The sequence below is a fragment of the Wyeomyia smithii genome, chromosome 1 (assembly GCF_029784165.1).
Source record: "Wyeomyia smithii strain HCP4-BCI-WySm-NY-G18 chromosome 1, ASM2978416v1, whole genome shotgun sequence".
Classification (NCBI taxonomy): domain Eukaryota; kingdom Metazoa; phylum Arthropoda; class Insecta; order Diptera; family Culicidae; genus Wyeomyia; species Wyeomyia smithii.
The window spans coordinates 201987716-202013411 of record NC_073694.1 but is presented as its reverse complement, the minus strand read 5'-3'; the positions used below and the strand labels follow the sequence as shown (position 1 = coordinate 202013411).

General features: G+C 39.8%; 1 protein-coding gene across 11 annotated transcripts in view; it reads left to right on the top strand.

Moving 5' to 3' along the window:
* Positions 1–25696, top strand: part of LOC129718570 (neurexin-1b) — a 265446-nt gene that overhangs the window by 159149 nt on the left and 80601 nt on the right. For all 11 annotated transcript variants that reach the window (XM_055669463.1, XM_055669464.1, XM_055669462.1 and 8 more), the window contains one exon: positions 9781–9916. In XM_055669463.1, the coding sequence (XP_055525438.1) occupies positions 9781–9916 (136 nt within the window). The remainder of the gene's footprint in view (positions 1–9780; positions 9917–25696) is intronic.

Genomic DNA, 25696 nt, shown 5'->3' with positions numbered 1-25696 from the left:
ATGAAAAGTGTCCGTTATATTGTGTTCCCAAAAAGAGTGAAGGTCTAAAAAAGACTCTTTCATGACACATCAATAGTTATTGTTTTGCTCCTTCCAGTGACTGAAAACATGAATTGAAATAGGTTATTATAAAAACGCTGCCGCGCTTGCATAGATGTCTCGCTCTTTTCTACGACTATTCATCGCGTAAAATCATCTAAACAAATCATCCACACGTTCACGCATTTATCACAACCACGAACGTTATCAGCAAAAAGTGGAAAAAATGGAGTACCGCGATGCGACGATTCACAGTTTGAGCGCAATAGAAACGACCTTACACGGCTATAGACTATTTTACGAGACGTTTCAGAACTCAATTCATGGAAAATATTCTCATAGAAAACATGGAACAGCAAATACCGTGTATCCTACTCTAGCAGTTCGTAAAATGGTAAAATGGAATTGCCTAACGCGCACGCAATAATATGAGTGGAAAATATGCAGGTCGCAACTTTTTCATGTACACCTCTCGCTTTTCTATCCGCTAACAGGAGGCGCTGTGAGCGTACTTTATTCGTCAGTGTTTTTTGTGCGTCTCGAATAACCGACTGCAAAACACACCACATATTTACAAAATAAAATGTTACTTAGCTTGCTTAGAATTTCCCGGTGACTCCTTTTTTCACTGTTCCGGTAGCCAACAGAACTTAATTTATAAAATTCACTGAATATACTAATATTATTTGGGGGGAAACAGCTTAAATTAGCTAAATTTCACGTAGAGATAAAACACGCACGACACTTAGCGGGCCTTGTTGCCAGTCCTCCCTGGTAGCTTACTTTCTAAAGTATCTTAATAACTAAAAGCAAATTTTTATCCTCGCTGCCGACTACGAACTGAAAACTAAATCTAACTTAAAGCTAGAATATTTCGCATTAAAAGCACAGGTTTGCTGTTTGATGGTTTTCATTGCCATAGGTAAGCAGCATATTAAATTTGTTCCGCTGCTGGGCCAAGATATTACGGACTGGCATATTGGGTTGTTTCCATCGGGCCTTGAGAGTATCGTGCGGGTCTGATTGCTGTTTCCGGATCCGGGGTCTTAACGTGTTCTTGTCGTTTGGTTGAATGTAGGCGGAAGGGGATAGGACTAAACTGGGGCGTGGATGGATTTCAGGAAAACGTATATAAGGGACATGTAGGATAGGTCACGGCTCGCCAAGACATCACGAACAGGAACAGCCGGCTGCCTACCTTCGGCCTGCAGGGAAGCTATTAATCTAGACCTGGCGTCACGGTGTACAGGGCATGACCAAACAACGTGCTCTATGTCGTGATAACCTTCACCACAGGCACAGATACCACTCTCCCCGAGCCCAACACGACGGAGATGCGCGTCAAATCTATAGTGATTGGACATAAGCCGGGACATCACGCAAATGAAATCCCGACTTACATCCAACCCCTTGAACCACGGGTTCGTCGACACCTTGGGGATTATGGAATGTAACCACCTTCCCAGTTCCCCTCTGGTCCAAGCATTTTGCCAACTGATGGTCGTATTCTGACGAACAAATGAGAAAAATTCATTAAAGGCAATTGGTCTTTCATAAATTCCACCGTTTGTTGCGCCCACCTTAGCCAAAGAGTCCGCTTTCTCATTGCCCGGTATCGAGCTGTGAGAAGGGACCCACGCTAAGGTAATCTGATATGATTTTTCGGATAAAGCACTCTAATGTTCCCGTATTTTCCCCAGGAAATACGGAGAGTGCTTAACATCTTTCATCGATCGGAGAGCCTCAATGGAACTGAGACTGTCCGTAAAGATGAAATAATGGTCCGTGGGCATTTTTTCGATAATCCCTAGGGTGTACTGAATTGCAACCAATTCTGCGACGTAAACAGAAGCAGGATTATCGAGCTTATGGGAGACGGTTAAATTGTTATTGAAGATACCGAAGCCAGTGGACCCATCAAGAAGTGATCCGTCAGTGTAGAACATATTGTTGCAGTTGATGTTTCGATATTTATTGGAAAAATTTTTGAGAATCTGTTGCACGCGTAAATGATCCGGGATTCCACGAGTTTCTTCTATCATGGATGTATCGAAAAACACAGTAGAATCAGAAGTATTTGATAAGTCGACACGATTTGGAATATTCGAAGAAGGGTTAATATTTTGGGACATGTGATTAAAATACAATGTCATAAAACGGGTTTGAGAATTAAGTTCGATTAACCTTTCAAAATTTTCAATCACGGGACGGTTCAAGACCTCACATTTGATAAGAATACGAGAAGACAGGCTCCAGAAGCGGTTTTTCAATGGTAGTACTCCAGCTAAGACCTCCAAACTCATCGTATGGGTCGACTGCATGCAACCTAAGGCGATACGCAAACAACGATATTGTATTCGCTCCAGTTTGATCAAATGTGTGTTTGCTGCGGAGCGGAAGCAGAAACACCCGTATTCAATAACAGACAATATCGTTGTTTGGTAAAGCCTTATAAGGTCTCCTGGGTGGGCTCCCCACCATTGTCCTGTTATTGTACGAAGAAAATTCACTCTTTGTTGACATTTTTTCATCAGATACCTCACGTGACAACCCCAGGTGCTTTTAGAGTCGAACCAGACACCAAGATATTTGTGTACCAAAACCTGAGAAATCGTTTTACCCATTAATTGTGTTTGAAGCTGAGCAGGTTCATGCTTCCTAGAAAAAACTACTATCTCAGTCTTCTCCGGAGAGAATTCGATACCTAGCTGTAAAGCCCAAGCAGACAAATTGTCCAAGGTATCTTGCAATGGTCCTTGCAAATCGGCAGCTTTGGCTCCTGTAACAGAGATTACACTGTCGTCTGCAAGTTGTCTTATCGTGCATGAGTTTGCCAGACATTCGTCGAAGGGGGCTTAAACATGAGCCCTGGGGAAGACCCATGTAGCTAATGCGAAAAGTTGCCAAATCGCCGTGCGTAAAATGCATGTGCTTTTCGGACAACAAATTGTGCAAAAAATTGTTCAAAATTGGAGGAAATCCTTGTCGGTGAAGTTTACCCGAAAGAATGTCAATAGAAACGGAATCAAAAGCCCCCTTAATGTCCAAGAACGCAGACGCCATTTGTTCTTTGCGAGCATACGCCAGCTGAATATCTGTTGAAAGCAACGCAAGACAATCATTCGTCCCTTTGGCACGGCGGAAGCCAAATTGAGTATCTGATAGTAGACCATTTGATTCGACCCAATGGTCTAAACGACGGAGTATCATTTTTTCCATCAATTTCCGGATACAGGATAGCATTGCAATCGGCCTATAAGAGTTGTGATTAGAAGCTGGTTTCCCTGGTTTTTGGATGGCGATCACCTTCACTTGCCTCCAATCCTGCGGTACAATGTTTTGCTCCAGGAACTTATTGAACAAGTTCAACAAGCGCCTCTTGGCATTGCCGGGTAGATTCTTCAACAAGTTGAATTTGATTCTATCTAACCCAGGTGCGTTATTGTTACAGGACAGGAGGGCAACTGAAAATTCTGCCATCGTAAAAGGTGATTCTATCACGTCGTGACCCGGAGACGTATCGCGAACAAAGTTTTGCGCAGGAACAGAGTCCGGACATACTTTCCTGGCAAAATCAAATATCCACCGACTTGAAGACTCCTCGCTTTCGTTGACCGTTACGCGATTCCGCATTCTTCGGGCTGTGTTCCAAAGAGTGCTCATCGATGTCTCCCTCGACGTCTCGTTCACGAACCGACGCCAATATCCGCGTTTCTTTGCTTTAGCCAAGCTTTTAAGCTTGGTATTAAGCTCCGAATACCGTATATAGTCGTCGGGTATACCTCCCTTCTGGAAGGCCAAAAACGCGTCGGATCTTTGCGTGTAGACATCGGAGCACTCTTTGTCCCACCACGGAGTTGGAGGCCGCTCTTTGATCGTTACGCCGGGATATTTCTTCGTTTGGGCTCGCAACGCGGCGTCGAGGATTAAGCTCGCGAGGAGGTTGTATTCTTCAAGTGGTGGGTGATGTTGAATCGACTCGACCGCTTTTGAAATCATTTCCTCGTATAACTTCCAATCGACATTCCGTGTGAGGTCATACGGAATGTCAATTGGTCGCATGCGAGTTGAACCGTTAGTAATTGAAATAAGAATAGGCAGATGGTCGCTACCGTGAGGATCGAGGATTACCTTCCATGTGCAATCCAACCGTAGCGACGTCGAACATAAGGATAGGTCCAAAGCGCTTGGGCGCGCTGGAGGTTTCGGGATACGTGTCATTTCACCGTTGTTCAAAATAGTCATGTCGAAGTCATCGCAAAGGTTATAGATTAAAGAGGAGCGGTTATCATTGTAAGGGGATCCCCAAGCCACACCATGAGAGTTGAAGTCTCCCAAAATCAAACGTGGCGAGGGGAGAAGTTCTATTAAATCAAAAAGCAGCCGTTGCCCAACCTGTGCTCTGGGAGGAATATATATTGAGGCAATACAAAGCTCTTTACCTTGTATTGTCATTTGACATGCGACAACTTCGATGCCTGGAATCGAGGGGAGGTTAATACGATAGAAAGAATAGCACTTTTTAATCCCTAAAAGTACTCCTCCATATGGGGTGTCTCGATCAAGGCGAATAATATTAAAATCATGGAAGTTGAGATCAATATTTGAAGTAAGCCAAGTTTCACAAAGGGAAAAATGCATCGCATTTGTTTCTATTTATTAAAACTTTAAATAAATCCATTTTTGGTAAAATACTTCTACAATTCCACTGTAAGACAGAGATAGAATCCTTCGTATACGCAGATGAATTAGGCATCGAAGGATACAATCGCTGCAAGGAGGGGCCATTGGGCAGTCAACTGCTTCAAAAATGATCTAACTGTTGGGAGGAATGCTGTAAGAAAAATTTTAATTGGATCGGGTACATTGAAAGTTTCAAAAATCCAGTCCACAATGTCAGAAAATTTCACTAATCCAGAGTTTGTTTCATCAACTGGGAGTGCAAAAGGAACAACTGGGGTTTTAGATGTTCCTGGCAGTGCTGGGAACTCCTTCTGGGACTTTAAATTTGCAAGCCCAGGAGGAGTTTGCTTCGGTTTTTCCGCAGCACTGTTTGGTTTGTTTGTAACTTTCATTTCACTTTGGGAAATCTTAGGACCTTTTCGGGGAAGTTTAGGAGATGACATATTTTTCCTCTTTCTAGACCCTCCAGGATTGGCATAAGTTGTTCCCGCTGGTGAATCGTCAGAATCGGTTTCATCAGAGGACAACAGATCAAAGGGGTTCGATGTTATGGTAGAAGTGGCCACGGTCTTCTTCAGCATCTCAGCGTAAGATCGCTTTGAACGCTCCTTAAGTGACCGCTTGATTTTATCTCTGCGCTGCCTGTACACCGGGCATGTGGAGAGCTCATGCTGATTTTCCCCGCAGTGAATACATTTTTCAGCATTTACACTGCAAGAATCGTCCGCATGAGTTTCTCCACACTTGCTACATCGTGCCTTATTGCAGCAGTAGGCGGCTGTGTGGCCTAGCTGCTTGCAATTAGTGCAGTTCATAACACGGGGTACATACAATCGCAGGCAGACGAACCCGATCGATCGAGACGTGGCTAGGGAGAGCAGATCCAGCAAACGTAACACGTAACGAGTCTGACGGAGTGTACACTTTTGTGCCGTTGACAAAAGACACAGACCGCAATTGCTTGCAATCTATGATCTTTACTTTTACGTCGCGACACAAAGCATTTTTAAAGCAGCCAAAACCGCTTGCCAAGATACACTCGCCCGACTCGAATCGGTTATGATACCGTCGATCTCCACGTCTCGTGCGGGTATATAAACGCGATACTCGCGTGTGAAAAGCTCGGAGCGAGCAATAGCGTTGGCCTGTTCTAGGTCGCTGACCACAACACGGAGCTTGTTGGGTCTGACCTTGGAGATTTCGGTCACGGCCTTGTACCCCTCCGTCAGGTCTTTCGAAATCTGCAGGATGTTTAACGGTTTCGATTTCAGTCCTGCTTTTGGCCGAAAGAAAACAGTAAAGCTGCCCTGAGATCCGTCCGGGTAAAGCCTTGGGCAAGGGGGGACTGGAGAATTAACAGAGGAAGGGTTGGCAGGAGGGACAGGATCGGAGGGGTTCGGGGATGCTGGCACGGGAGGCGAGGGATCTACATCCATCGCGCTAAATCTAGCGCACTACCGCCGACAGAACACGTACCTCTTTACTTCTCCTTTCAGCAGGGTTGGTTGTCCGATTTTATATGTTTAGATTCATAAAAAATCCTCAGTTTCCGAACATAACACCAAAATACCCGGATTTCCGGGAATAAGAAAATTCTTTCGGAGCATCACTGGCACTTATTTCAAAGTAGATAAGTTGCTGAATCTTTTAGTGCTAAAACTATTAAAATCTAATGAAAATTGTCAAAGTTATAGGAGTTTCAATTTGTGGCTACCCGGTTACCCCGCCGGGCATGGAAGGGTGTTTTTTTTTGTCGAGCACATTACGGTTAAAATGAGGATTATATCTTGCCACGACAAACTGTTTATAGCAACACTGCCGATTTAATTTTGTGCCCCGCAGTTTATTGTAAAAATGATTTATTGAGAAATACATGAAAATTTTACACAAGTAGTAGTTGCGAAAATTCTCATAACTCTTATCTGCAACTATTCATAGTTCTGGAAAGAATTCCGATTCCATAATTTTCAACTAGAAGTGCGTGCTACAGAACGCTGATGATTATTGGATGTTTTCCTATGTGCTATACTGTGAGCACCACTCGCTACCTTGTGACGAACAAGAACGAAACTGAATTCTCTATACGCAGTATTTTATATCGAGTTGAGCGTAGATTTTTGCAATGTAGGCTGGGCGACGCAGACTCGAGAATGAGCGATGAAACAAAAAAGTTTGGTGAGTCAAAATGTGTATGCAGTGGAATTTATTTCGTCCATGTTATTGTTATCCGTGCTCGGGAAGCAAGGCAATTTCACCATTAAGCAGTGAAGCAACAATTTTAAACATTATATAAAACAATTGTGACACATTTTATCTATTATTCAACATATAGATGACTAAAATACGTTAAGTCTTTCGCGTGCTATTATCGTTTGAAATCTGACGCAACATTTGCCAGTTTCATTTTCAATTCTACAAAATGTACTCTAGTATAGAAAACAAACGTAGTCCTGCGTCAAAAATATGTTTCAAATATATCTCGTTTCAAATATATTACGCGAAAATATTTTTTAACGTGATATAATCGAAACGTTTTGTTGATAACACTTCTTGTAGAACTAAAACTGAGAGCTTTCTCTTGACTTTATGTTAGATTACGCGACAAATAACCGGTTGCTTAGATACCGGTCTGCTGTATGTAATGTATAGTAAGTGAACAAATTCTCCGACTGCTAAAGAAATGCTATGCAAAAATTACTTTGAAGTGTGTGACCATCTGTTTCCGGCTTTGTTCCCACTGTGCTCAAGGTTCACAAACCTTGAGCGACAGTTCGTCGTCGCAGAATAGTTTTGTAATTCACCCTAATGAGATTTGCCACGCCTGAGCTGTCGCTAGTAGTGCCAGTGAAGAGCGGCGGCGGCAGCAGCAGCTTGGCTGGGAAAAGCCTAGACGGTAAAACGAAAGTGCTATTATCACTTCTTTTAGCGTTTTATGACCCGCGAACATTTTCCACGCCGCGTCTCAGACCGGTTAACCTCTAGATAGAGGTGAATCACCATTACCGGCGGATGTGTCCGGATGGTTCGATGTGTGTGTGTGTGTGTAGGTGGGGACAAGATGCAAGAAGCGCTAAAGTGGCAGTGCGGTATAAAATTTAATATAAAACCTCCATCATCTTAATGAGGCTAAAGTAGTTCATGTAATTAATGTGCGAGTGTCAACGACAGTGTCCTTCTCCCTGGTTCTCTGGCCCGGTTGCTTCCGACGGGAACGGAATATCAACTCCTGTAAGTAATAAGTCGGAAAAAGCCTACCGCTGATGGCACAGTCTGCAATCTGCACTCGTTATGATGAACACTTTCATCAAGGTTTGTGCACATTTTGATTAAAAAGCATCCTATTTTTTCCATCACATTTTTTCTGTCTCAGTCAAGAATCAGATTGAGTCTGGCGAAAATCAAAAACAAATTCGATTTGGCGTAAAAGCTTCAAGTGGGCAATTAAATGGAAATGAGAAAAAAAATCCCTGCCAAGAGTGGGTCGTACATATAATACGTGTGTACATTTTCACCCAACAATCAATGATGATTACATTTTCGGGATTAGATCGATCTCGGTATTTGGTTGTCGCAGTGATTACGCCAGTTCTGAGGCTAAAGGAAAGAAAAAATCGTTTGATGTACGGATGTTAGAATTACAAATTGTTTATTTTGCTAGTCAGTGAAACTAGCACAAGTTGCCTTTCGGCTGCGGATCATAAATCACTTCCAAACCCGGTTACGCCTTCACGTTTCTTTCGGAACGGAGTTCAGTCGACCGAAACGACCAATTTCAGCATGAAACCCTCGATATCCGGAAGGCAACGAAGACAAAACAAACATTAATTCTCATATGTCGGTCGTTCAATTCCTGCCTCGGGGTGCCCTGGTGCAAGATTAAAAACGTACCATCAGGAGAGAAAAACCTTTGCTCGGCACTCGATATGCAAACAAAATAGGAGCAGATTCAGCAGCACCAACATCATCATCATCATCATCATCGTCGTCGTCGTAGTCGTTATCATCTTTTGCTCATTCAGCATTCGGATTGATGAGGCTATGAAGTGAAGCAAAGGACGGAAGTCTGTGTGCAGGAATGACACCAGAGAGGTGAAGTGTTCTCTCTAGTCCCTACCGCCAGTGTCGAGGTGTAGAGCCTCATCACCGGACGCGACCGAAGCCCCCACTGGGAGATCATTTTTCTGCCACCGAGGTGAAAAAACCGAACTCCCAAGCACACTCGGCCTCTCGCCAAGATTTCATCGAGTGTGTCGTTGAAAGGGAAGTTCGAACAGGAAGCTGGCAATGGCATACATGTGTTCGAAATTTATGTCTTACCTTTATCATTATCACATCACCTTTTCCGGTCTCCTTCCGGCTCCGGATACTGCGCTCCATTTTGGGGTGGGAGTCACAGTCTGTGTGCCTATGAGGCGAGAAGTGGAACAGAGAAGTTCGATTATCGTAATCGTACGATCCGTATCGGAAATGGGTTCATTTTTTTCGTGCTGGCCTTTGATACTGACTGCACCTATTATGTATATTATACGATCGGGAAGGCAAAATACAATAATGGTACGAGCGGAAAGATTAAAAAAAAGGCGATTTTACTACGGTTTGAGGAAACTTAACGGTTTATGGTTTTGTTCGCATTCTATCCAACTTGAATAACGACTCTCTGTGAAGGCAATTCATTTCCCTTCGACGGAAAACTGTACAATATTAAATACTAACATTAACTCGCCATAAACGGGCACTGAAGTTAAGAAATGAATACTTTCTCATATCGAAGAGATCTGAAGCAAAATGTAAATTAGGATCGTCAAGATAGCAATTTGAATTTTTTCCGCTAGATAATGCTGGCCTTATTCTTATCAAGCATCAAGCTTTCTTCGGAATTAAATGAACGGAGGCGGCTTTCCGACATGTTATGTCAATCCGGAGACTGTTTAACCCGTTTTTCACCCTTCCTTAATCCCACTTCCTTCCCTCGACTTTACAACGGTCCTGCATACTCTCGAAAGTTTTCACTAAGTGCTACATTTTTCCGTCTTTTTTTCTTCCTTATTTGCATTGCAGGGTCTCCGGAGCAACGTTACGGACGCCTGCGAGCGGCATGATCCCTGCCAGCATGGCGGCATCTGCATATCGACCGATTCCGGACCAATCTGCGAGTGTCGCAATCTCGAGTACGAGGGACCCTACTGCGAGCGAGGTAAGTGCGCTGAACTTTTTCACATCATGCATGGGCAGGGCATCTGTACCGAGTTTACCCACCCCGAAAGATGGGAAGCGGAAAAAAATAATAATAAAAATGCCTGTAGTGGCAAATATTTCCAATTCAAATTTCCACAGTAAAAGAGTCTTGTCATAAAATTTACCGTGGCGGAGAGCCTCCGGCGAGTGTCCGGTTCCGTTCGGGCACTTCAACGCCGACGGGCAAATGCACAGCATGCCGTCTTTCAAATCTCTAGCATCGCTATCAGCACCAAGTGAGCACGAGAGATCGAGACTGTCATCTCAGCTATCAGCAGCCCCTTTCTCGTCTCCCGCTCGATTGCAACCAAATCTTGATACGAGTTTGTTATATTGTATAAATGTTAAAATATCTAAACCTCAAAATGTCCAAAAGTGAATCAAATTCCTAATAAACTCATTCTGGGATGATATTAGAGGAGAACTTAACTTAAAATTCAGTTTAACGACTAAAACGAAAATGAATCCGAGACTAAACTTGATTGAGAAAGGGAAGTATTTAAAATAGATTTTAGACTTTGAAAAAAATATTAAAACTTAAAGCTCTAGCGGACGATTTAGGGAAAACAAGTTCAGCAAACAAATCAGAACTAAATTCATCGAGACGAAAAGTGAGTATAAAACTGCATCGGGAACAAAAGTGAAAAGAAAAACATGGAGTCACACAGACAAAAAAAATAAAAAATTCTGAAATCAAAACGCCAATAATTACGAAGCTGAAACCTCCACAGAAGTCGAATTTTTGTAATCAAAGTAAAATATTAAAAACATTTCAAAATGCAAAAAATATCAATAATGTTAAATTTATGTCAAAAATGCCACGCTTTACAGAAATCAACAAGCCAAAATATCAAAAGACAAACAGTTGAAAAGACAAAAACCAACAAGCAAAAAGGTGTAGAGATCAAAAACCAAAAAGTCAAACGGTAAAAAGCCGGAAAGTTAACGAATTAAACACCCAAAAATTAAAAAAGCCCATAAATCAAACAATAAAAAAAAAGTCAAGAAACCAAAAAGTGACAAAATAAAAGTAGGAGGGTGGCATTCAAGACACGACCGCATGACGTTGGACTACGGTATTCTTATATTCCATTAAAACAAATAATAGAGAGAATTGCAACTCTAGTATTTGCTGCAATTTTATCTAGTGCATTTCTGAATGCTGAGACGTTAAAACGTTATAAATAATAATATATACTAAAAGAATGGATATCTTTTATTTGATCGCTGTCATTTCATACATATTCGAATCAAACCTTTGTTCGTAGCTGCACTATTAAGACAATCATTTAATTGAGCGAATTGGTAAAATTTTCCCATCTAAGCAAAAAGCAAACTTAACGAAACTATCTGAAATTGGAGCCCAGAACGATTCAAACGAAACTTTTAAATTTAAAAATTGTTTGACATTAAATCGATAGAACTCATGCTAGGGTAGCTCCAGCCCAGCATATAACTTCATGTATTTAAAAAAAAGACGTTTATTTCAATAACCTTACATAGCTAGAGCTCAATTACACGTTTTTCGGTAGTTGTTATCAAGGTTTTGGCGAGTGACAGGAAAATATCTTAACTTCTTCAATTGTGATTTAGAGCATTTCTAATTGTTTTGTTATTTTTCACGATAGCGACAAGTTTCTTTCTCTGTGTGCGAGAAACAAAATCAAAACCGCGCACCGAGAAACAAAAACGAAAATTTAATGAATGCTCATTAAGAAAACTTGCAACTCTTTTTATCAATAATTTATGATACTAAAAAGAAAGAATGTTTTGATCTAAATGAAATTTCTAGTAAATAAGTATTCATTCATAGGCAGTAATTTTTCCTCGATCAATAAAGACTGACTGAAGAAGTTAAAATCGCTGCTGTAAAATCAAACTCACAACCGTGTTCGTTAAGACGTTTCAATATTTTTAATGACAATAATAATCTTCGATAAACACCCGCTATAGTTATCCACACACATGCTATAACTATTTATACACACGGTTAAACTATTCATACACACGCTGTAGCTATAGTTTTTTTATACACACATGCTAAAGCTATCCATACACACGCTATTCCTATCCGTACATCCGGTGCAACTATCTATACACACGCATAAGCTACCCAACCATGTGCTATTACTATCCATACATATGCTATAACTAATCATTACACACGCAGCAACTATCCACACACACGCTATAACTATCCGTACACACGCTGAAGATATACACGCAATAGCCACACATGCTAATGTCTTACACACGCTATAGCTAGCCATACACACGCAACAGCGCCATCCCTATCATCGCAAATGTCAAAGTAATGCAGATGCACATACGCTATATGTGCACACTGCACACACACTAAATGGCGGTAGCTTTCCTAGTGGCGGTGCTGACTCGTGCAGTTTCTGGCTGTTTTCACCCAACGATATCTGAATTGGATTACCGCTGGTGGGATCCAACTCAGATCGAAGGGGAACCGAACTAAATGAAGAAATGTAGGTGCCCATTACCTCTGCCGCTGCTGCCTGATACCACCGCTTCTGCTGCAGCTCAGTTTCGCCACTGGAACCAGCCACCGCTGCAGATTATTCAGGACCGTTCTAGTGGCCTTCCACTTGTTAACTGATGACTGCTATGAGACGACACAGGCTATTATATAGCCAAAAGCAAAACTCCATCCGCGAGCAAAGGACAAGCGAGCTTGTGATTGGTTGAATGTGCACGACTTTTAACACAACTTTTATCTAGTTTAGTATCGAAAACATATTAAAATTATTAAATGACAATCTTGCGCAATATTTCCCCTATCAATCAAGCCATTGGTGTTTAGAATCTGTTCAGTGGTAATGATAAAAGAAGCATTTTAAAACGGTGTTGAAACACCTGTTGCAGCTACCGAGAGCGAGCTCGTTATTGGTTGAAAGCTGCGAGACTGTTTACAAAGTCAGATCGGTTGTATCCGTTAGTGTCGACTGTGCTTGTGAAGAGAGGTAGTGATTGGTTGCTCGGTATGATTTAGACAATCGATGTGATTTATCAATTTTTCAATAGTGTATCTCGAACAAAAGGTTATTTTTGTTACATAAATTCAACCGTAAAAGAATTTCTGATCGGTTGATGCCAAAACCTCGAAATTCTGAAAAGAAATGGCTGATATATAAGCGCTCAAAACCTGACCACTTTTCCCTGGTTTTCCCTGGTTGAATAACTAGATTTTCAAATTCAGGAGCCTAACTTCGATATAGACGTTAGTCCAACGTCAAAAAAATGAAGAAACTATTTTCTGTCCGATAACCTTTGTAACCAGGCTTGTGAATAGTCACGGTGAAATAATTTTTTACTCTCATCTAATCTAATCTAATCATCTTCTTTCGCCTCTAAAGATGGCAAGGCTCACTGTCCAAACACATTCTTGAACAAAGATGTCAAAAGAGTTCTTGTCACCACGACGTTTTTTACCTTTAACGTATTTCGACTCTTTTTTCTAGAAATGAGAACAACAAAAATAGAATTGAGTAGAAAACACCTTTCACCAGCCAAAGAAGGCCAAAAAAGAAAATTATCCCAAATTTAGCTCAGAAAGGCAGAAACCCTCTTTTAAAGACCAAAAAGGCCAAATCAAGCTTAGAATTGCCGAAAACCCCTTTCAAATGCCAGAAAAAGCCAAAAAAGGAAATGATCCCATATTAGGCTCAAAAAGGTCGAAAACCTCTTTTTAGAGCCTGAAAAGAAAATGATCCCAAATTAACCTCAGAAAGGACGAAAACCCCTTTTAAAGGCCAAAAAAAGGAAATGATCTCAAATTAGGCTCAGAAAGGCCGAAACCCTCTTTTAAAAACCAAAAAAGGCCAAGAAGAAAATGATTTCAAATCAAGCTTAGAATTGCCGAAAACCCATTTTAAAGGCCAGAAAAAGCCAAAAAAGGAAATGATCCCAAATCAGACTCAAAAAGGTCGAAAACCTATTTTTAAGGCCAGAAAAGAAAATGATCCAAAATTTGACTCAGAAAGGACGAAATCCCCTTCAAAAGGCCAGAAAAAAAGATGATCCCAAATTTAACTCAAAATGGCCGAAAGCCGTTTCTAAATGCCAGAAAAGGCCAAAAAAGAAAATGATCCCAAATTAAGCTCGTAATGGCCGGAACACCTTTCTTAAGGCCAGAATAGGCCAAAAAAGAAAAGGATCCCAAATTAGGCTCAAAATTGCCAAAAACCCCTTCTTAAGGCTAAAAAAGGGAATGATCCCAAATTGGGCTCAGAAAGGCCGAAAACCCCTTTTAGAGGACAGAAAAGAAAATGATCTAAAATTGAGCTCACAATGTTAAAAAAATCACATTTTAAGACCAGAAAATGCCAAAAAAAAATTGATCCCAAATTAAGCCCAGAATCGCCGAAAACCTCAAGAAAAAGCCAATAAAAGGAATGGTCCCAAATGAAGCTCAGAATCGCCAAAAACCCTTTCGAAAAGGCCAAAGAAGAAAATGATCCCAAATTAAGCACAGAAAGGCCGAAAACCTCATTCAAAGGCCAGAAAAGGCCTAATTAAACTCAGAAAGGCCGAAAACCCCTTCTTAAGGCCAGAAAAGAAAATGATCCCAAATTAAGCTCAGAGAGGCCAGAAACTCCTTCTAAAGGCCAAAAAAGGAAATGATCTCAAATTGAGCTCAGAATGTAAAAAAAATCCCTTTTTAAAGCCAGAAAATGTCAAAAAAAATGATCCTAAATTAAGCCCAGAATCGCCGAAAATCTCAAGAAAAAGCCAAAAAAGAAAATGGTCCCATATTAAACTCAGAATCGCCAAAAACCCTTTCGAAAAGGCCAAAAAAGAAATTGATCCCAAATAAAGGTCAGAAAAAAAGGCCACAAAAGGTAAAAAATAAAATTGATCCCAAATTAAGCTCAGAAAGGCCGAAAACCTCTATCAAAGGCCAGGAAAGGCAAAAAAATCATCCAAAACTAAGCTCAGAAAAGGCCTAAAAAGAAAATGATCCCATATTAAGCTCAGAATGGCCAAAAACTCCTTTTAAAGGCCAGAAAAGGCCTAAATAGAAATTGGTTTTAAATAAGGCTCAAACTGGCCGAAAAACCTTTTTAAAGACCCGAAAAAGCCAGAAAAGAAAATGACCCCAAATTAAGCTCAGAATGGCCGACGAAAATCCTGTTAAAGGCCAAACAAGAAAATCAATCCAAATATTAAGCTCAAAATGGCCGACGAAAACCCCTTCTAAACACCAGAAAAAGACAACATAGAAATTGATCCCAAATTAGGCTCAGAAAGGCCGAAAAGCCTTCTAAAACCCGGAAAAGGCCTTGAAAGAAAATGATCCCGAATTAAGCTCAGAATGGCCAATAACCCCTTTTAAAGGCCAAAAAAGGGCTTAATTTGGGATCATTTTCTTTTTTGGCGTTTTCTGGCCTTTAGAAGGGCTTTTCAGCGATTCTGAGCTCAATTTGGGATCATTTTCTTTTTTGGCGTTTTCTGGCCTTTAGAAGGCGTTTTTGGCGATTCTGAGCTCAATTTTAGAAAGAAGCCTTTAGAAGGGCTTTTCAGCGGTTCTGGGCTCAATTTGGGATCATTTTCTTTTTTTGGCCTTTTCTGGCCTTTAGAAGGCGTTTTCAGCGATTCTGAGCTCAATTTGGGATCATTTTCTATTTTGGCGTTTTCTGGCGTTTTCAGCGATTCTGAGCTCAATTTGGGATCATGTTCTTTTTTGGCGTTTTCTGGCCTTTAGAAAGCGTTTTCAGCGATTCTGAGCTCAATTTGGGATCATTTTCTTTTTTGGCGTTTTCTGGCCAAATTATGCTCAAAACGGCCGAAAACCCCTTTTAAAGACCAAAATAGAAAATTATCCCAAATTAGGCTAAGAATGGCCCAAAATAAATTCAAATTAGAAAATAAACCCAAAAAAAGCTGAAAATCACCCAAGTCAAGTTGAATATTTTAATTCAAAGGAATTAGAAAAACTAAATGTCAAAAATTCCAAGTAGTCAAATAGGTAAATGGTCACTTTTCGATAAATGATGCTATATTTTACACGAAACCAAAGTTTGAATATCACAAAAAAAACGAAAAAGTAACTTCAATGTATATCTCACACCATTTCGGCAATAATCAGAACCCAAGACACCTGCTTCCGCTCCGAGAATTTATTTTTTTTCCAATTGGTCACTTCATTTTAAGGTTACGAACTGATATGTGGATTTAGTAACACTCACAGTAAGAAGCAGGAGGTTTTGGATTTTTAGCGTTTCATAATTAACGTGAAACGGGACGGAATCCTAGCATGGGAGGACCGATGACTTCCTCCTGCATATTACCGCATTCCGGGAATGCCTCATAGATTATAATTAATTTTTCAACTAACCTGCAATTACTTATTGTGAAACTGCTAAACAAGCTTCAGAGCATCTAAATTAATCAGTTTGCACATTTGGTTTCACCGTAAAACCTTAAACATGTTTCAAACTTGCTTTTTTACATCACTATTATTTGTTTCGCCTTGTTGTTTATAACTTCGCGCTGGTAACGAGTAAAACATTTTCCACAAATACCGGCACGTAAGAGTCGCGTAACCACTCAAACTCAGTATACTTTTCTCTTTACACTAACAAACAGCGTGGTCGTAACTGATTTCCGCAAAAAATCGGCCGAAATGGGCTGAAACTTGCTACTGAAGTGTAGCACCTCGCAAATTCCTGGTTTTGCTTTTTTTTTTCTAATTTCAAGTCAACTGCGTATGTCAAATTTTGCTCCTGAGCTGTCAGCACTGCCAGCAGTAGGCTGCGCTAGCATATAGAATTGATTTTTTGTTTTAAAATAGTTTATTTGACACGGCACGATACAATTTATGTTTAACTGAGCCAAGTACACATATATATGTATATATATATATATATATATATATATATATATATATATATATATATATATATATATATATATATATATATATATATATATATATATATATATATATATATATATATATATATATATATATATATATATATATATATATATATATAGAATTGATGATTCTGTTGAATTTTATGGCATCAAAAATATTTGAAATTTGGTAACCATGTACTGTTAACAATGATAAAATAATGCTTGGATTCCGTCCCACTTCACCTTAATAGATGTCGCCTTATAGCTTGGGTGAGTTTTCATACTTTTCTTCGTTTCATATCTGCAGCATCTCGAATCACTTTGGTACTTTTCTGTAAATTCTCGCTCGACAATTGAGCGAAAATTTTCGATTGAATAGAATCGAATCTTTTTCAATTACAATCGACCCCATTGCCACGGTACCATTAAAGCACATTTCGGCTATAGTGACAGTTTGCCAAGTCTTACCAAAACTTCACCGGACATTTAGGAACAATAAATTGAAGAAAACATTTCTGCAAGCACTTTTCCTTATAAATTTTCGAATGTATTATTTTGTTTGATCCTCGGTTTACTGTCCACAACTTCAAATCCCTCGGCACGTTCTAGCGAGCTTATCAGCGAAAGCAAACCTAAACTTGGTGGGCACATTTCCTCAACAATGTCCTTGTAGAGTTTCAGGCCTGACAGCAATCCAAAACCCATCGTTTGGCTACCAGATTCTGCTCCACTGGCACTGTCCTATTTGGTTGATTGCGGGCACAAAAAAATACGATGACCTTCTCCCATACGGATTCTCCGGATGGTACTTTGGTTAGAGTTATCATTCTTCTTCGTCCTCTGATCGATCGATTTATCAATTTCTTTTTCCAAACAATTGGCTGTCAGACGATATCAGATACGCCTACTATGACCATTGCTATAGAAGGAAAAGTGATACCCAAAAGTGATTCCGAATGATAAATGGATAAAAGCTTCAAATTCTTAAGTTTGAATGACTTCAAAAATTACTAAATGAAAAATGTTGCATGATTTAAGGAAACTCCAATTTTCGCACAACTTTGCTTGTTTCGCCTAGAGAAAACAGGCTCCTGGCTCCTGGTCATTAAGAGTAAACACCCATAAATTTCAATCACCAGCCGGCAACGGACAACAAAGACCTCTACAGATTCCGTTGTTCCCAGCGGATGAGTATCTTCTTTCGCCTTTTGTTTATCATTTGACCCTGCAGTCCTGCCAGTATGATGTAAGGGGGTGGAAAAAAGTTTAATGTTCCTTCGCAACCGAGAAATGAGTGTGCACAGCAAATTAATGTTGGCCAAATCTGAATCGATTTCTTGCTGGCCCTGCCAGCCGTTCGAAAAATAGCTATAAATATTCATAATGACAATAACAGCGTTTGGGTCTAGTGTATTTAGGTTCATGTGTTTGTTTTAGGATAATCTTCATGTTTGGGATATCTTTGCATTCACGAGTTTCTTCAATAACAGGTAGAAACACAATACAATATGGTTCTTCATACAATTTCGATTGCGAATCACCGAACAATGAATCTGAAACATTCCATGAATTTCGTTTTGTAAGTGGCTTCGTCTACTTAAACCCAAACGTTCCACTCGAAAGGCTTCACTACAATGCAGTTTGATGTTTGTTCCCGGAACAAACGGGGGCGAGTCAGAAGTTTCAAGCTTATCATTCCGCACGCAAATTGAAATTTCTCATTTTTGCAGTCCCCACACATACGCACACTTCTGAGGAATGAATGCACCGAATAAAGTTGGTTCGGATCTGAAGAGACAACTTAATCCATGCTTGCTTGTCCAAGTGTCCTACAGTCCGAGTGCCGCCGGGCTCTGGTTGTCCCCGAAATTAGATTTATGGCATTTAAAAGTGGCCATGACTATATCTCTGCAGCAGCAGCGGCAGCGTCATCGCCACGGTAGGTTGGAAAGAATATTGAGAGCGCTGTTGAAACCGTGATAATCTAGCCCAGGCCCACTGCAATACACCGGCGCGCGACGGGACACTCGGGTGGGCATAGTAGAGTGCAAGAGTTTCAGCCTACCGGAAAATTGCTGCAATAAATCTTTCTCGGTCCCGCGGCGGCTGATTTATTCCGGTTCTTCGGACAGTGCGAGTGAAGAATCGAGACAGAAAAAAAGCGCGTTGGGTCGTACTGTCTATGATGAGCTGTGATTGTCTATTAGGGATAAAAAATGACGGTTGTCGCGCAACGCTGGAAAAAAATCAACTCTTTTGATTCGATTTAGGGATAATTATCATTTGATATTCAATTTCAAGCACAGAGAAACGTTATTCCAAATAATCCAAACTGCACACCATCTGGAATAACCAGAATTCATTTTACTTGCATGTATTATGTTCGAACACATGTCGCTAACCGGATCAGCTAGTCATTCGGATTTCGCTCTGTTTCTGCCGTATTATGCGTGTGGCCTACTTTCTGCGAACTCCTCCACCATCCATCCAGCAGCTAGCATCCGCTTCCGGAATTAAACCACCAACCTCCGGTTGGGCGGATTCGTGCACAGAGGCCGCCTTGGACGATGCAAACGGGCGGAAGCGAAACACTCAAGAATGTGCACCCGAGGGAAAATAAATAAAAAGCTTTTTATTTGAAATTATCTGCTGGAAAAGCGTGACTCCTGTTGAGTAGAACCAGAGAAAAAAAAATCGTAGCGAAGGGAATAAACGAGGAGCCACTGCAGCACGAAACAGGAAGCTAGGCCTGGGGCATTTTACCTCGCTGCAAATGGGCGTTTCGGCTGGGATGCTGCATCAGATGCATTATTACATCTGCGTTGCTGCTGAGAGCAATCGCCGTCAATAATATCGTCGATGAGCGTGCTGCGAATGCCGCCTCGGTTGGGTGCAATTGTTGGCAGGAAATCGATAGCGAGTGCACCGAGTGCGGTGTCCATTCATCAATCAGATCATTCCGTATTCAAAATGATGCTTAATGCGAGGCTGTTTTCATGGGAGAATGTGTTAAATCAAGCGTACTGAATTTAGAATTTGCCCATATATCACCTCCAGGTAGAATCCCATGAATATTTTAACGGTAGCCAGCGAAAAATCAGTCAGCCTAACGGCCTTATTCTTGCCCACGGCCGTATCCGATTTAACTCCACCAAATTTAAGCTGATGGAGTCGCATGGTTGTTGTTAATTACAACTCAGATAACCAAAAAATCTTCAACCTTTCATTAGCACGCAATTAAGCGTACTTGTTTATTTGTCATTACCATTCCAACTCCCACCAATGCGGTTTATCTATTGTGTTTATCAAGCAAATTTCTGTTCAGTTTTTAATTGGAACCGTTTATCATCATACGCTCCAGGACAGGATCGAGAAAAAAAACCAATCGTTTGTTTAATCGTAGATAGCAAACCTGTGCTTTTAACTGTCGAAACCAGTTTCGGTTTCGACAATTCCGCAAATAGATGATGTCTCGAATGTCCACACGCTCACCGACAGAGCAAAACCCTGTGTCCTGTCAGCACGAGTGAAACAATAGACGATAGATGTGACCATGAGTTTTTGATAGCTAAAGTGCGTTCAGAGCGGTTGTGACGTACAAGTGTGCTCGCAATGGAAAAGCGGGAAATATCGTTGCCAAATGCACACACATTCGACAGGTTAATTTCCGTCCGTCAAACGGGGAAACATCGCCGTATACACAACCGTCGGTGCAGAGGAGGTCAAACGCATTGTGTTTCGGAGCCTTGCCAGTGTAATTGAATTTCGCCTTTTCTCAGACATGTGCATTAAAATCAATATGTAATTTGTTTGCTATATTGGTAATTTATGACAATAAAAACTGTCTGCTTGAATCTTCTTTTAGAAAAGACGCGAAAATCAAAGTGCTTCATAGCAAGCCATGCTTCTTATAATAAAAATAGTTTCCAAGCGAGTTAGGGCATAACTGCCGTTAATGGACCACTAAGTAGCGTAGCTGCAAATTTTGCAAGAAAAAGTGTAAATATCTAAACTGAATTAGGTATTCCATTATGTATAAACATGAAGTAACATGTTTATCATCTTTTCTGCATGAAAAACAACTATATAATACCTCTATTTCCTCATAATAAAAGAAATAAATCATCGCTTCAGTTTCCTTTAATGGGCCACCGTTTCCTTATTTGGACCACAACAATTTCCTAATTTGGGCCAGGTCTAAATAATACACCTCTTCAACCGTAGCTGCCGCTGATGAAACTAACTCTGGCTTACGCACTGAGAGTTCTGGATCTGAATCAACTGTAGACTGCACCCGTTCTTTCGTAATAGGGAATCCTTTACGTGCCATCCGAGTTATCCAGCGAACAAATGAGTCCTCTTCCGCGGCAGTCAATGCAGTTTGTTTACCTTTTCGTGGTTTTCCTGACCACTTGCTGCTTGCACGGAACATTACGGTAGATCTTGGAACATTGGAGCGCCTGCGAGCTTCTCTAGTCGAAACACCACTTTTTATTGCTTGAAGACGCTCAGTAACTGCTGCTTCAGTATATTTTTTACCAATTTCCGGCGTTTTTTCCATTCTAGAAGCAATTTTATACAATAACTCAATCATAACAAAGTTATGGTAACTATGGTAACTATGATTCGCGGCGTTATTTCGATGATAGCTTTTGTTCGAAATGAAGCATGCCGGAATAAGGAAAACAGTATCATTTCCACCCTTAACTGGGCCACTATTTTTAAGTGTTGATATTATAAGTGTTTTTCTAGTAAAATTTATTGCTTATCTTTTAAAGACACTATTACCCTACCCGTTCATCGAATATCTGATTAGTTTCGCTCGGAAAGTGTGATGCCAGTACAGTTTTTGGTGAAGCCCTTTCCTATCAAAACGTTAACAATCCATGGCAAACCAGGTAGCTGTTCTTAAAAGACATTTTTGCAGCTTTAATGAAGAATATTATTGTAAACATCTGTTGCAACATTTCCAATGAAGAACATTCTTAAAGTTGTCAAAGCATAAATCAAAATAAATATATTTATAATGTGTAATTTGGTGTATAAGTTCAGGTGGTCCACTAAAGGAAGTGGTCTATATTAAGCAGATCTACCCTATATTGGTAGAAATAGTGTGGAAATGAAATGAAGGTGGGAAAAAGTTGAGACAGAAAAATCGATTAAGGCTGAGCTGGAATGCTGGAGAGTTCACACTTACCACTCGCTGGATCGAATGGGTATTTCAGCTTCTGCTGTGTCAAAGTGCTTAATTGCTTCTAGTATTAGTGTTTGATTTTGTAAGACTACCGATTCAAAAGATGTTTTGAATATCTTCGATATTTTCCTTCATGTTGTTTTTAAGACATTAAAAAACAGAACCTTTGAAATGCAAATAGTGTTTATATAACTCTAGAGAAGTATTATTCAATGTTTCTTTGAATAGCAAAAATGCACAAGATTTTTATGATATATTGAGAGGCGGTTTTAAGATCGTTACTTTCTGTTGATCCGTACAGGTGTCTGCGGCTTTCGCAGTAAATCGGGCATGTTATCCTTTACGCAGAAGAGTTGATTTGATTTAACGTCGGTTAATTCGTGCAGTAGTGTGAGGTTGATTTTTGTAACTAGTTTAATCTTGAAATACAAAATAATCTATCTGGCAACACTTCTGGTCAAAAACAATATTTTTCTGGATTCCTTGGTTTATTTTCTTCAAAATTCACCTATCACTATTTTTCGCGTGTCTTTCGTCGATAAATTATAAAATAAAATAATTACGAAGTTTACACCTTATTTCGTAAAAATGTTATATCTCGAGATTGGCTCACATTACCTCGGGATGAAAGTTGTTTCTTATGTGAAATTTTCCAAGGAACACGATGAAATTATCAAATTTAAAATCAAAATGGCTGCATTTTCCGAAAATTGTAAATTTAGTTTTCAAATACAAATATAATTTATCTGGCAACACTTCCGGTCAAAACTTATATTTTTTCTGGATTCCTTGGATTATTTTCTTCAAAAAGCATTTATCAGTATTCTTCGGACATCTTACGTCTATGAATTCTAAGAAAAAGAAAAAAGAGATTTTTGACAAAAATTGCGTGACTTTGCAATAAAGAGGAGGGTCCTAGAGAGCGGGGGGTATTCCAATCGATACCAAAATTGGGATTTTTCCAAAGAGACAGTAGATGAATAATTTTCCCAACTTTGAGCAAAATCTGTGATGGTCGTGTCCAAGTGGCATGTACACTTCATATGGAATGACCCTCATCTCTATCAGGTATTCAAAAAATAAATCAAAATTGAGACAAAAATGAAACAAAACTGTGAAAAAATTAAGCCGAAAATGAGATGAAAAGGACGCAACATAAAACTAAAGTGAAGCGAAAACGAAACAAAACCAATAAAAAAGAAGAAGCTATAGATAACGTCAAAAAATCGAAACATGTAACAAAAATAAGGGAATTTAAAAAATATGAAACATAAAAAATTAAACAACAAAATGAATCAAAAATTGGAATAAGACCAGAAAAAAAATGCAACAAGAATGAAACAAAGGTGAAGGAACAAATTTTGTTAAAAAATGAACGAATTTTGAACGAAAGTCGCAGAAAAACAGGCGAAGGAAACACAACGATTGAACGAAGCAGAACGAACCAACGAATGAACGAACGCCAAATGAAAGAAAAATTTACGTAAACAATCGTTGGGAAAATATCGATAAGAAAAATGATACAAATTGGAGACAAAAAAAGAGTTTTGTGCAGGAAATAAATCAAGACAGAGAGATCATATTGAAGCAAAATGGAGACGAAACCTTAAGTACCTTAAGTAACTTATGTTTTCGACCGGAATTGATGTAATAATTTGATTTTTCGGCTTGCAGTCTAATGAATTGAGTTGATTTCTATATGCTCATCATCGACGTTTCGGTTCTTCTATGGGACCATCATCAGGGCCTACAATAAATTTAACATTTTACGTACAAATTGATTCACATTAGGACAAAATTACACTATACGAAATTGAAAAACTACTCACTGAAACGGTGACCTTTTATAACGTTTACACAAACCTTTTAACTTGTTGTTCACCGTTTTTTAGTTTGTAGTAGTAGTCCATTTCAGTCTAAAACTTAAGCTACAATAACAATGGCATAATCGCCACCGTCATAAGGGTAAATGATGTCCGAGATCGTTAATTTCTTGCATGATGGTTCTTCATAACTCAGAATACCTCTCTGCAAAATATTAGTTCTCTATGACTTCATGAACCCCCGGAAGATAATAGGTAAAACCTGGCGATAATAGAGCCGATACCCAACATCATATTTAGAGTCAGTTTGAACATTTTTGGTTTTTTTTTAATTTTATTGTATTGTGTATTTTACAAAAGCTATTCCAAACTTTTTGACCATTTCAACAATTTCGATCGTTTCTAGTGTAATTTTTTGACGTAGAATTACGTCTTACGGAAACATTTACAGGGGACCAATTTCATTCCAGGGATCCAATTTCAGAAACCAAAAACATCGAGAGCGTCACAAAAATTGTCCATTTTCAACCGTTTTAAGCTCGGTCAGTTTCCAACCGATTTTCGTCATTTTTGCAGTAATCGATTGAAAAATCAACCAAGCACCCGTCCAAATGCAGAAAGTTGTAAGCTGATTGTTCGAACGATTGTACTATTGAATTGTCATTGCTACTATTGAATTGTCAAGCCTTGTCGAAACGCAAATGTCGACCTCTGATTGGTCGCACAATGCTTCTTTCCCTAACAAGGCCGACAGAATATACCTAGTTGACTAAGAATGCGCGCTTTGTGTTTTATGTTGCTGATCGTGGAGAAGAAAGAAAAACCGGGTTTCAATTTCTGGCTGATCGCGCTGGGCGCGTTGATACTTAAGCACCTGACTATCTGGCGGCTGTTATGGAGTTTTCGGTAGCTGCAGAATTATTGGAAATGGCAGGCAATTCTACTAAAGAAAACGGGAGAACTAGAATCATCGGCGAATGGTTATCCGAAATGATGATAATTGAACAAACTTGTCAGTTTGTTACTGTTGTCAAATATAGTAGCACTTATTGGTGCTCCACAATTATGTGATTGAAGTAGTTGAGATTTTTCATCATGTGTAACAGACGGAAAACCGCGAATTTCAGCATTCGCAAGACAAGAAAAATTCAACATTGCCTCAAGAATGTGTTGGTGGCCGGTTGTAATATATACTTGTTCTAGTGCTGGATGGCAGCAGATAACAGAAATGCAGCACTTACGCTATTGCATCTTAAAACAAAATGGTTATAGTTCGACATCACAGCAGAATTTCCACCTTCGTACTCATGTCTACCGTCGGCAGTATCAAACACGGAACAATCTGCATGCGACTTTAGCCTTACCTATTTTTCCAGTTATTCTATTCCACAACGTGCGAAAAATCTATGTCAGAGCGGATATCGCGCACTATCTGGACCATGAAATTTGCAACTGCAGCAAGCAGCCTTTTTCAAGGCTACTAAATGTATTTGGAAGAGCATAATGAATGGTTATTATATAAACTTTGATTGCAGTTTGATGCTGCTGCAATTGCGCAGCAGTGTGATGTATATTGTGATTCATTGATACTGTGCATCACGAGTGGTATATGCGAAACAAATCCGATTTCAAACAGAAAAGTTCAGCAAGTTCTGCTCACGGTGATGAGTCCGTTTAAGAAAATTCATAACACTTCATTAACAAGGATGTAACGTCTTGAAGAAGACGGTTATTGCTTGACATCACAGCAGAATTTCCACCTTCATACTAATGTCTACCGTTGGCAGTATCAAACACGCAACAATCTGCTTCCTTGCGACACGGGGAAGGAAACATT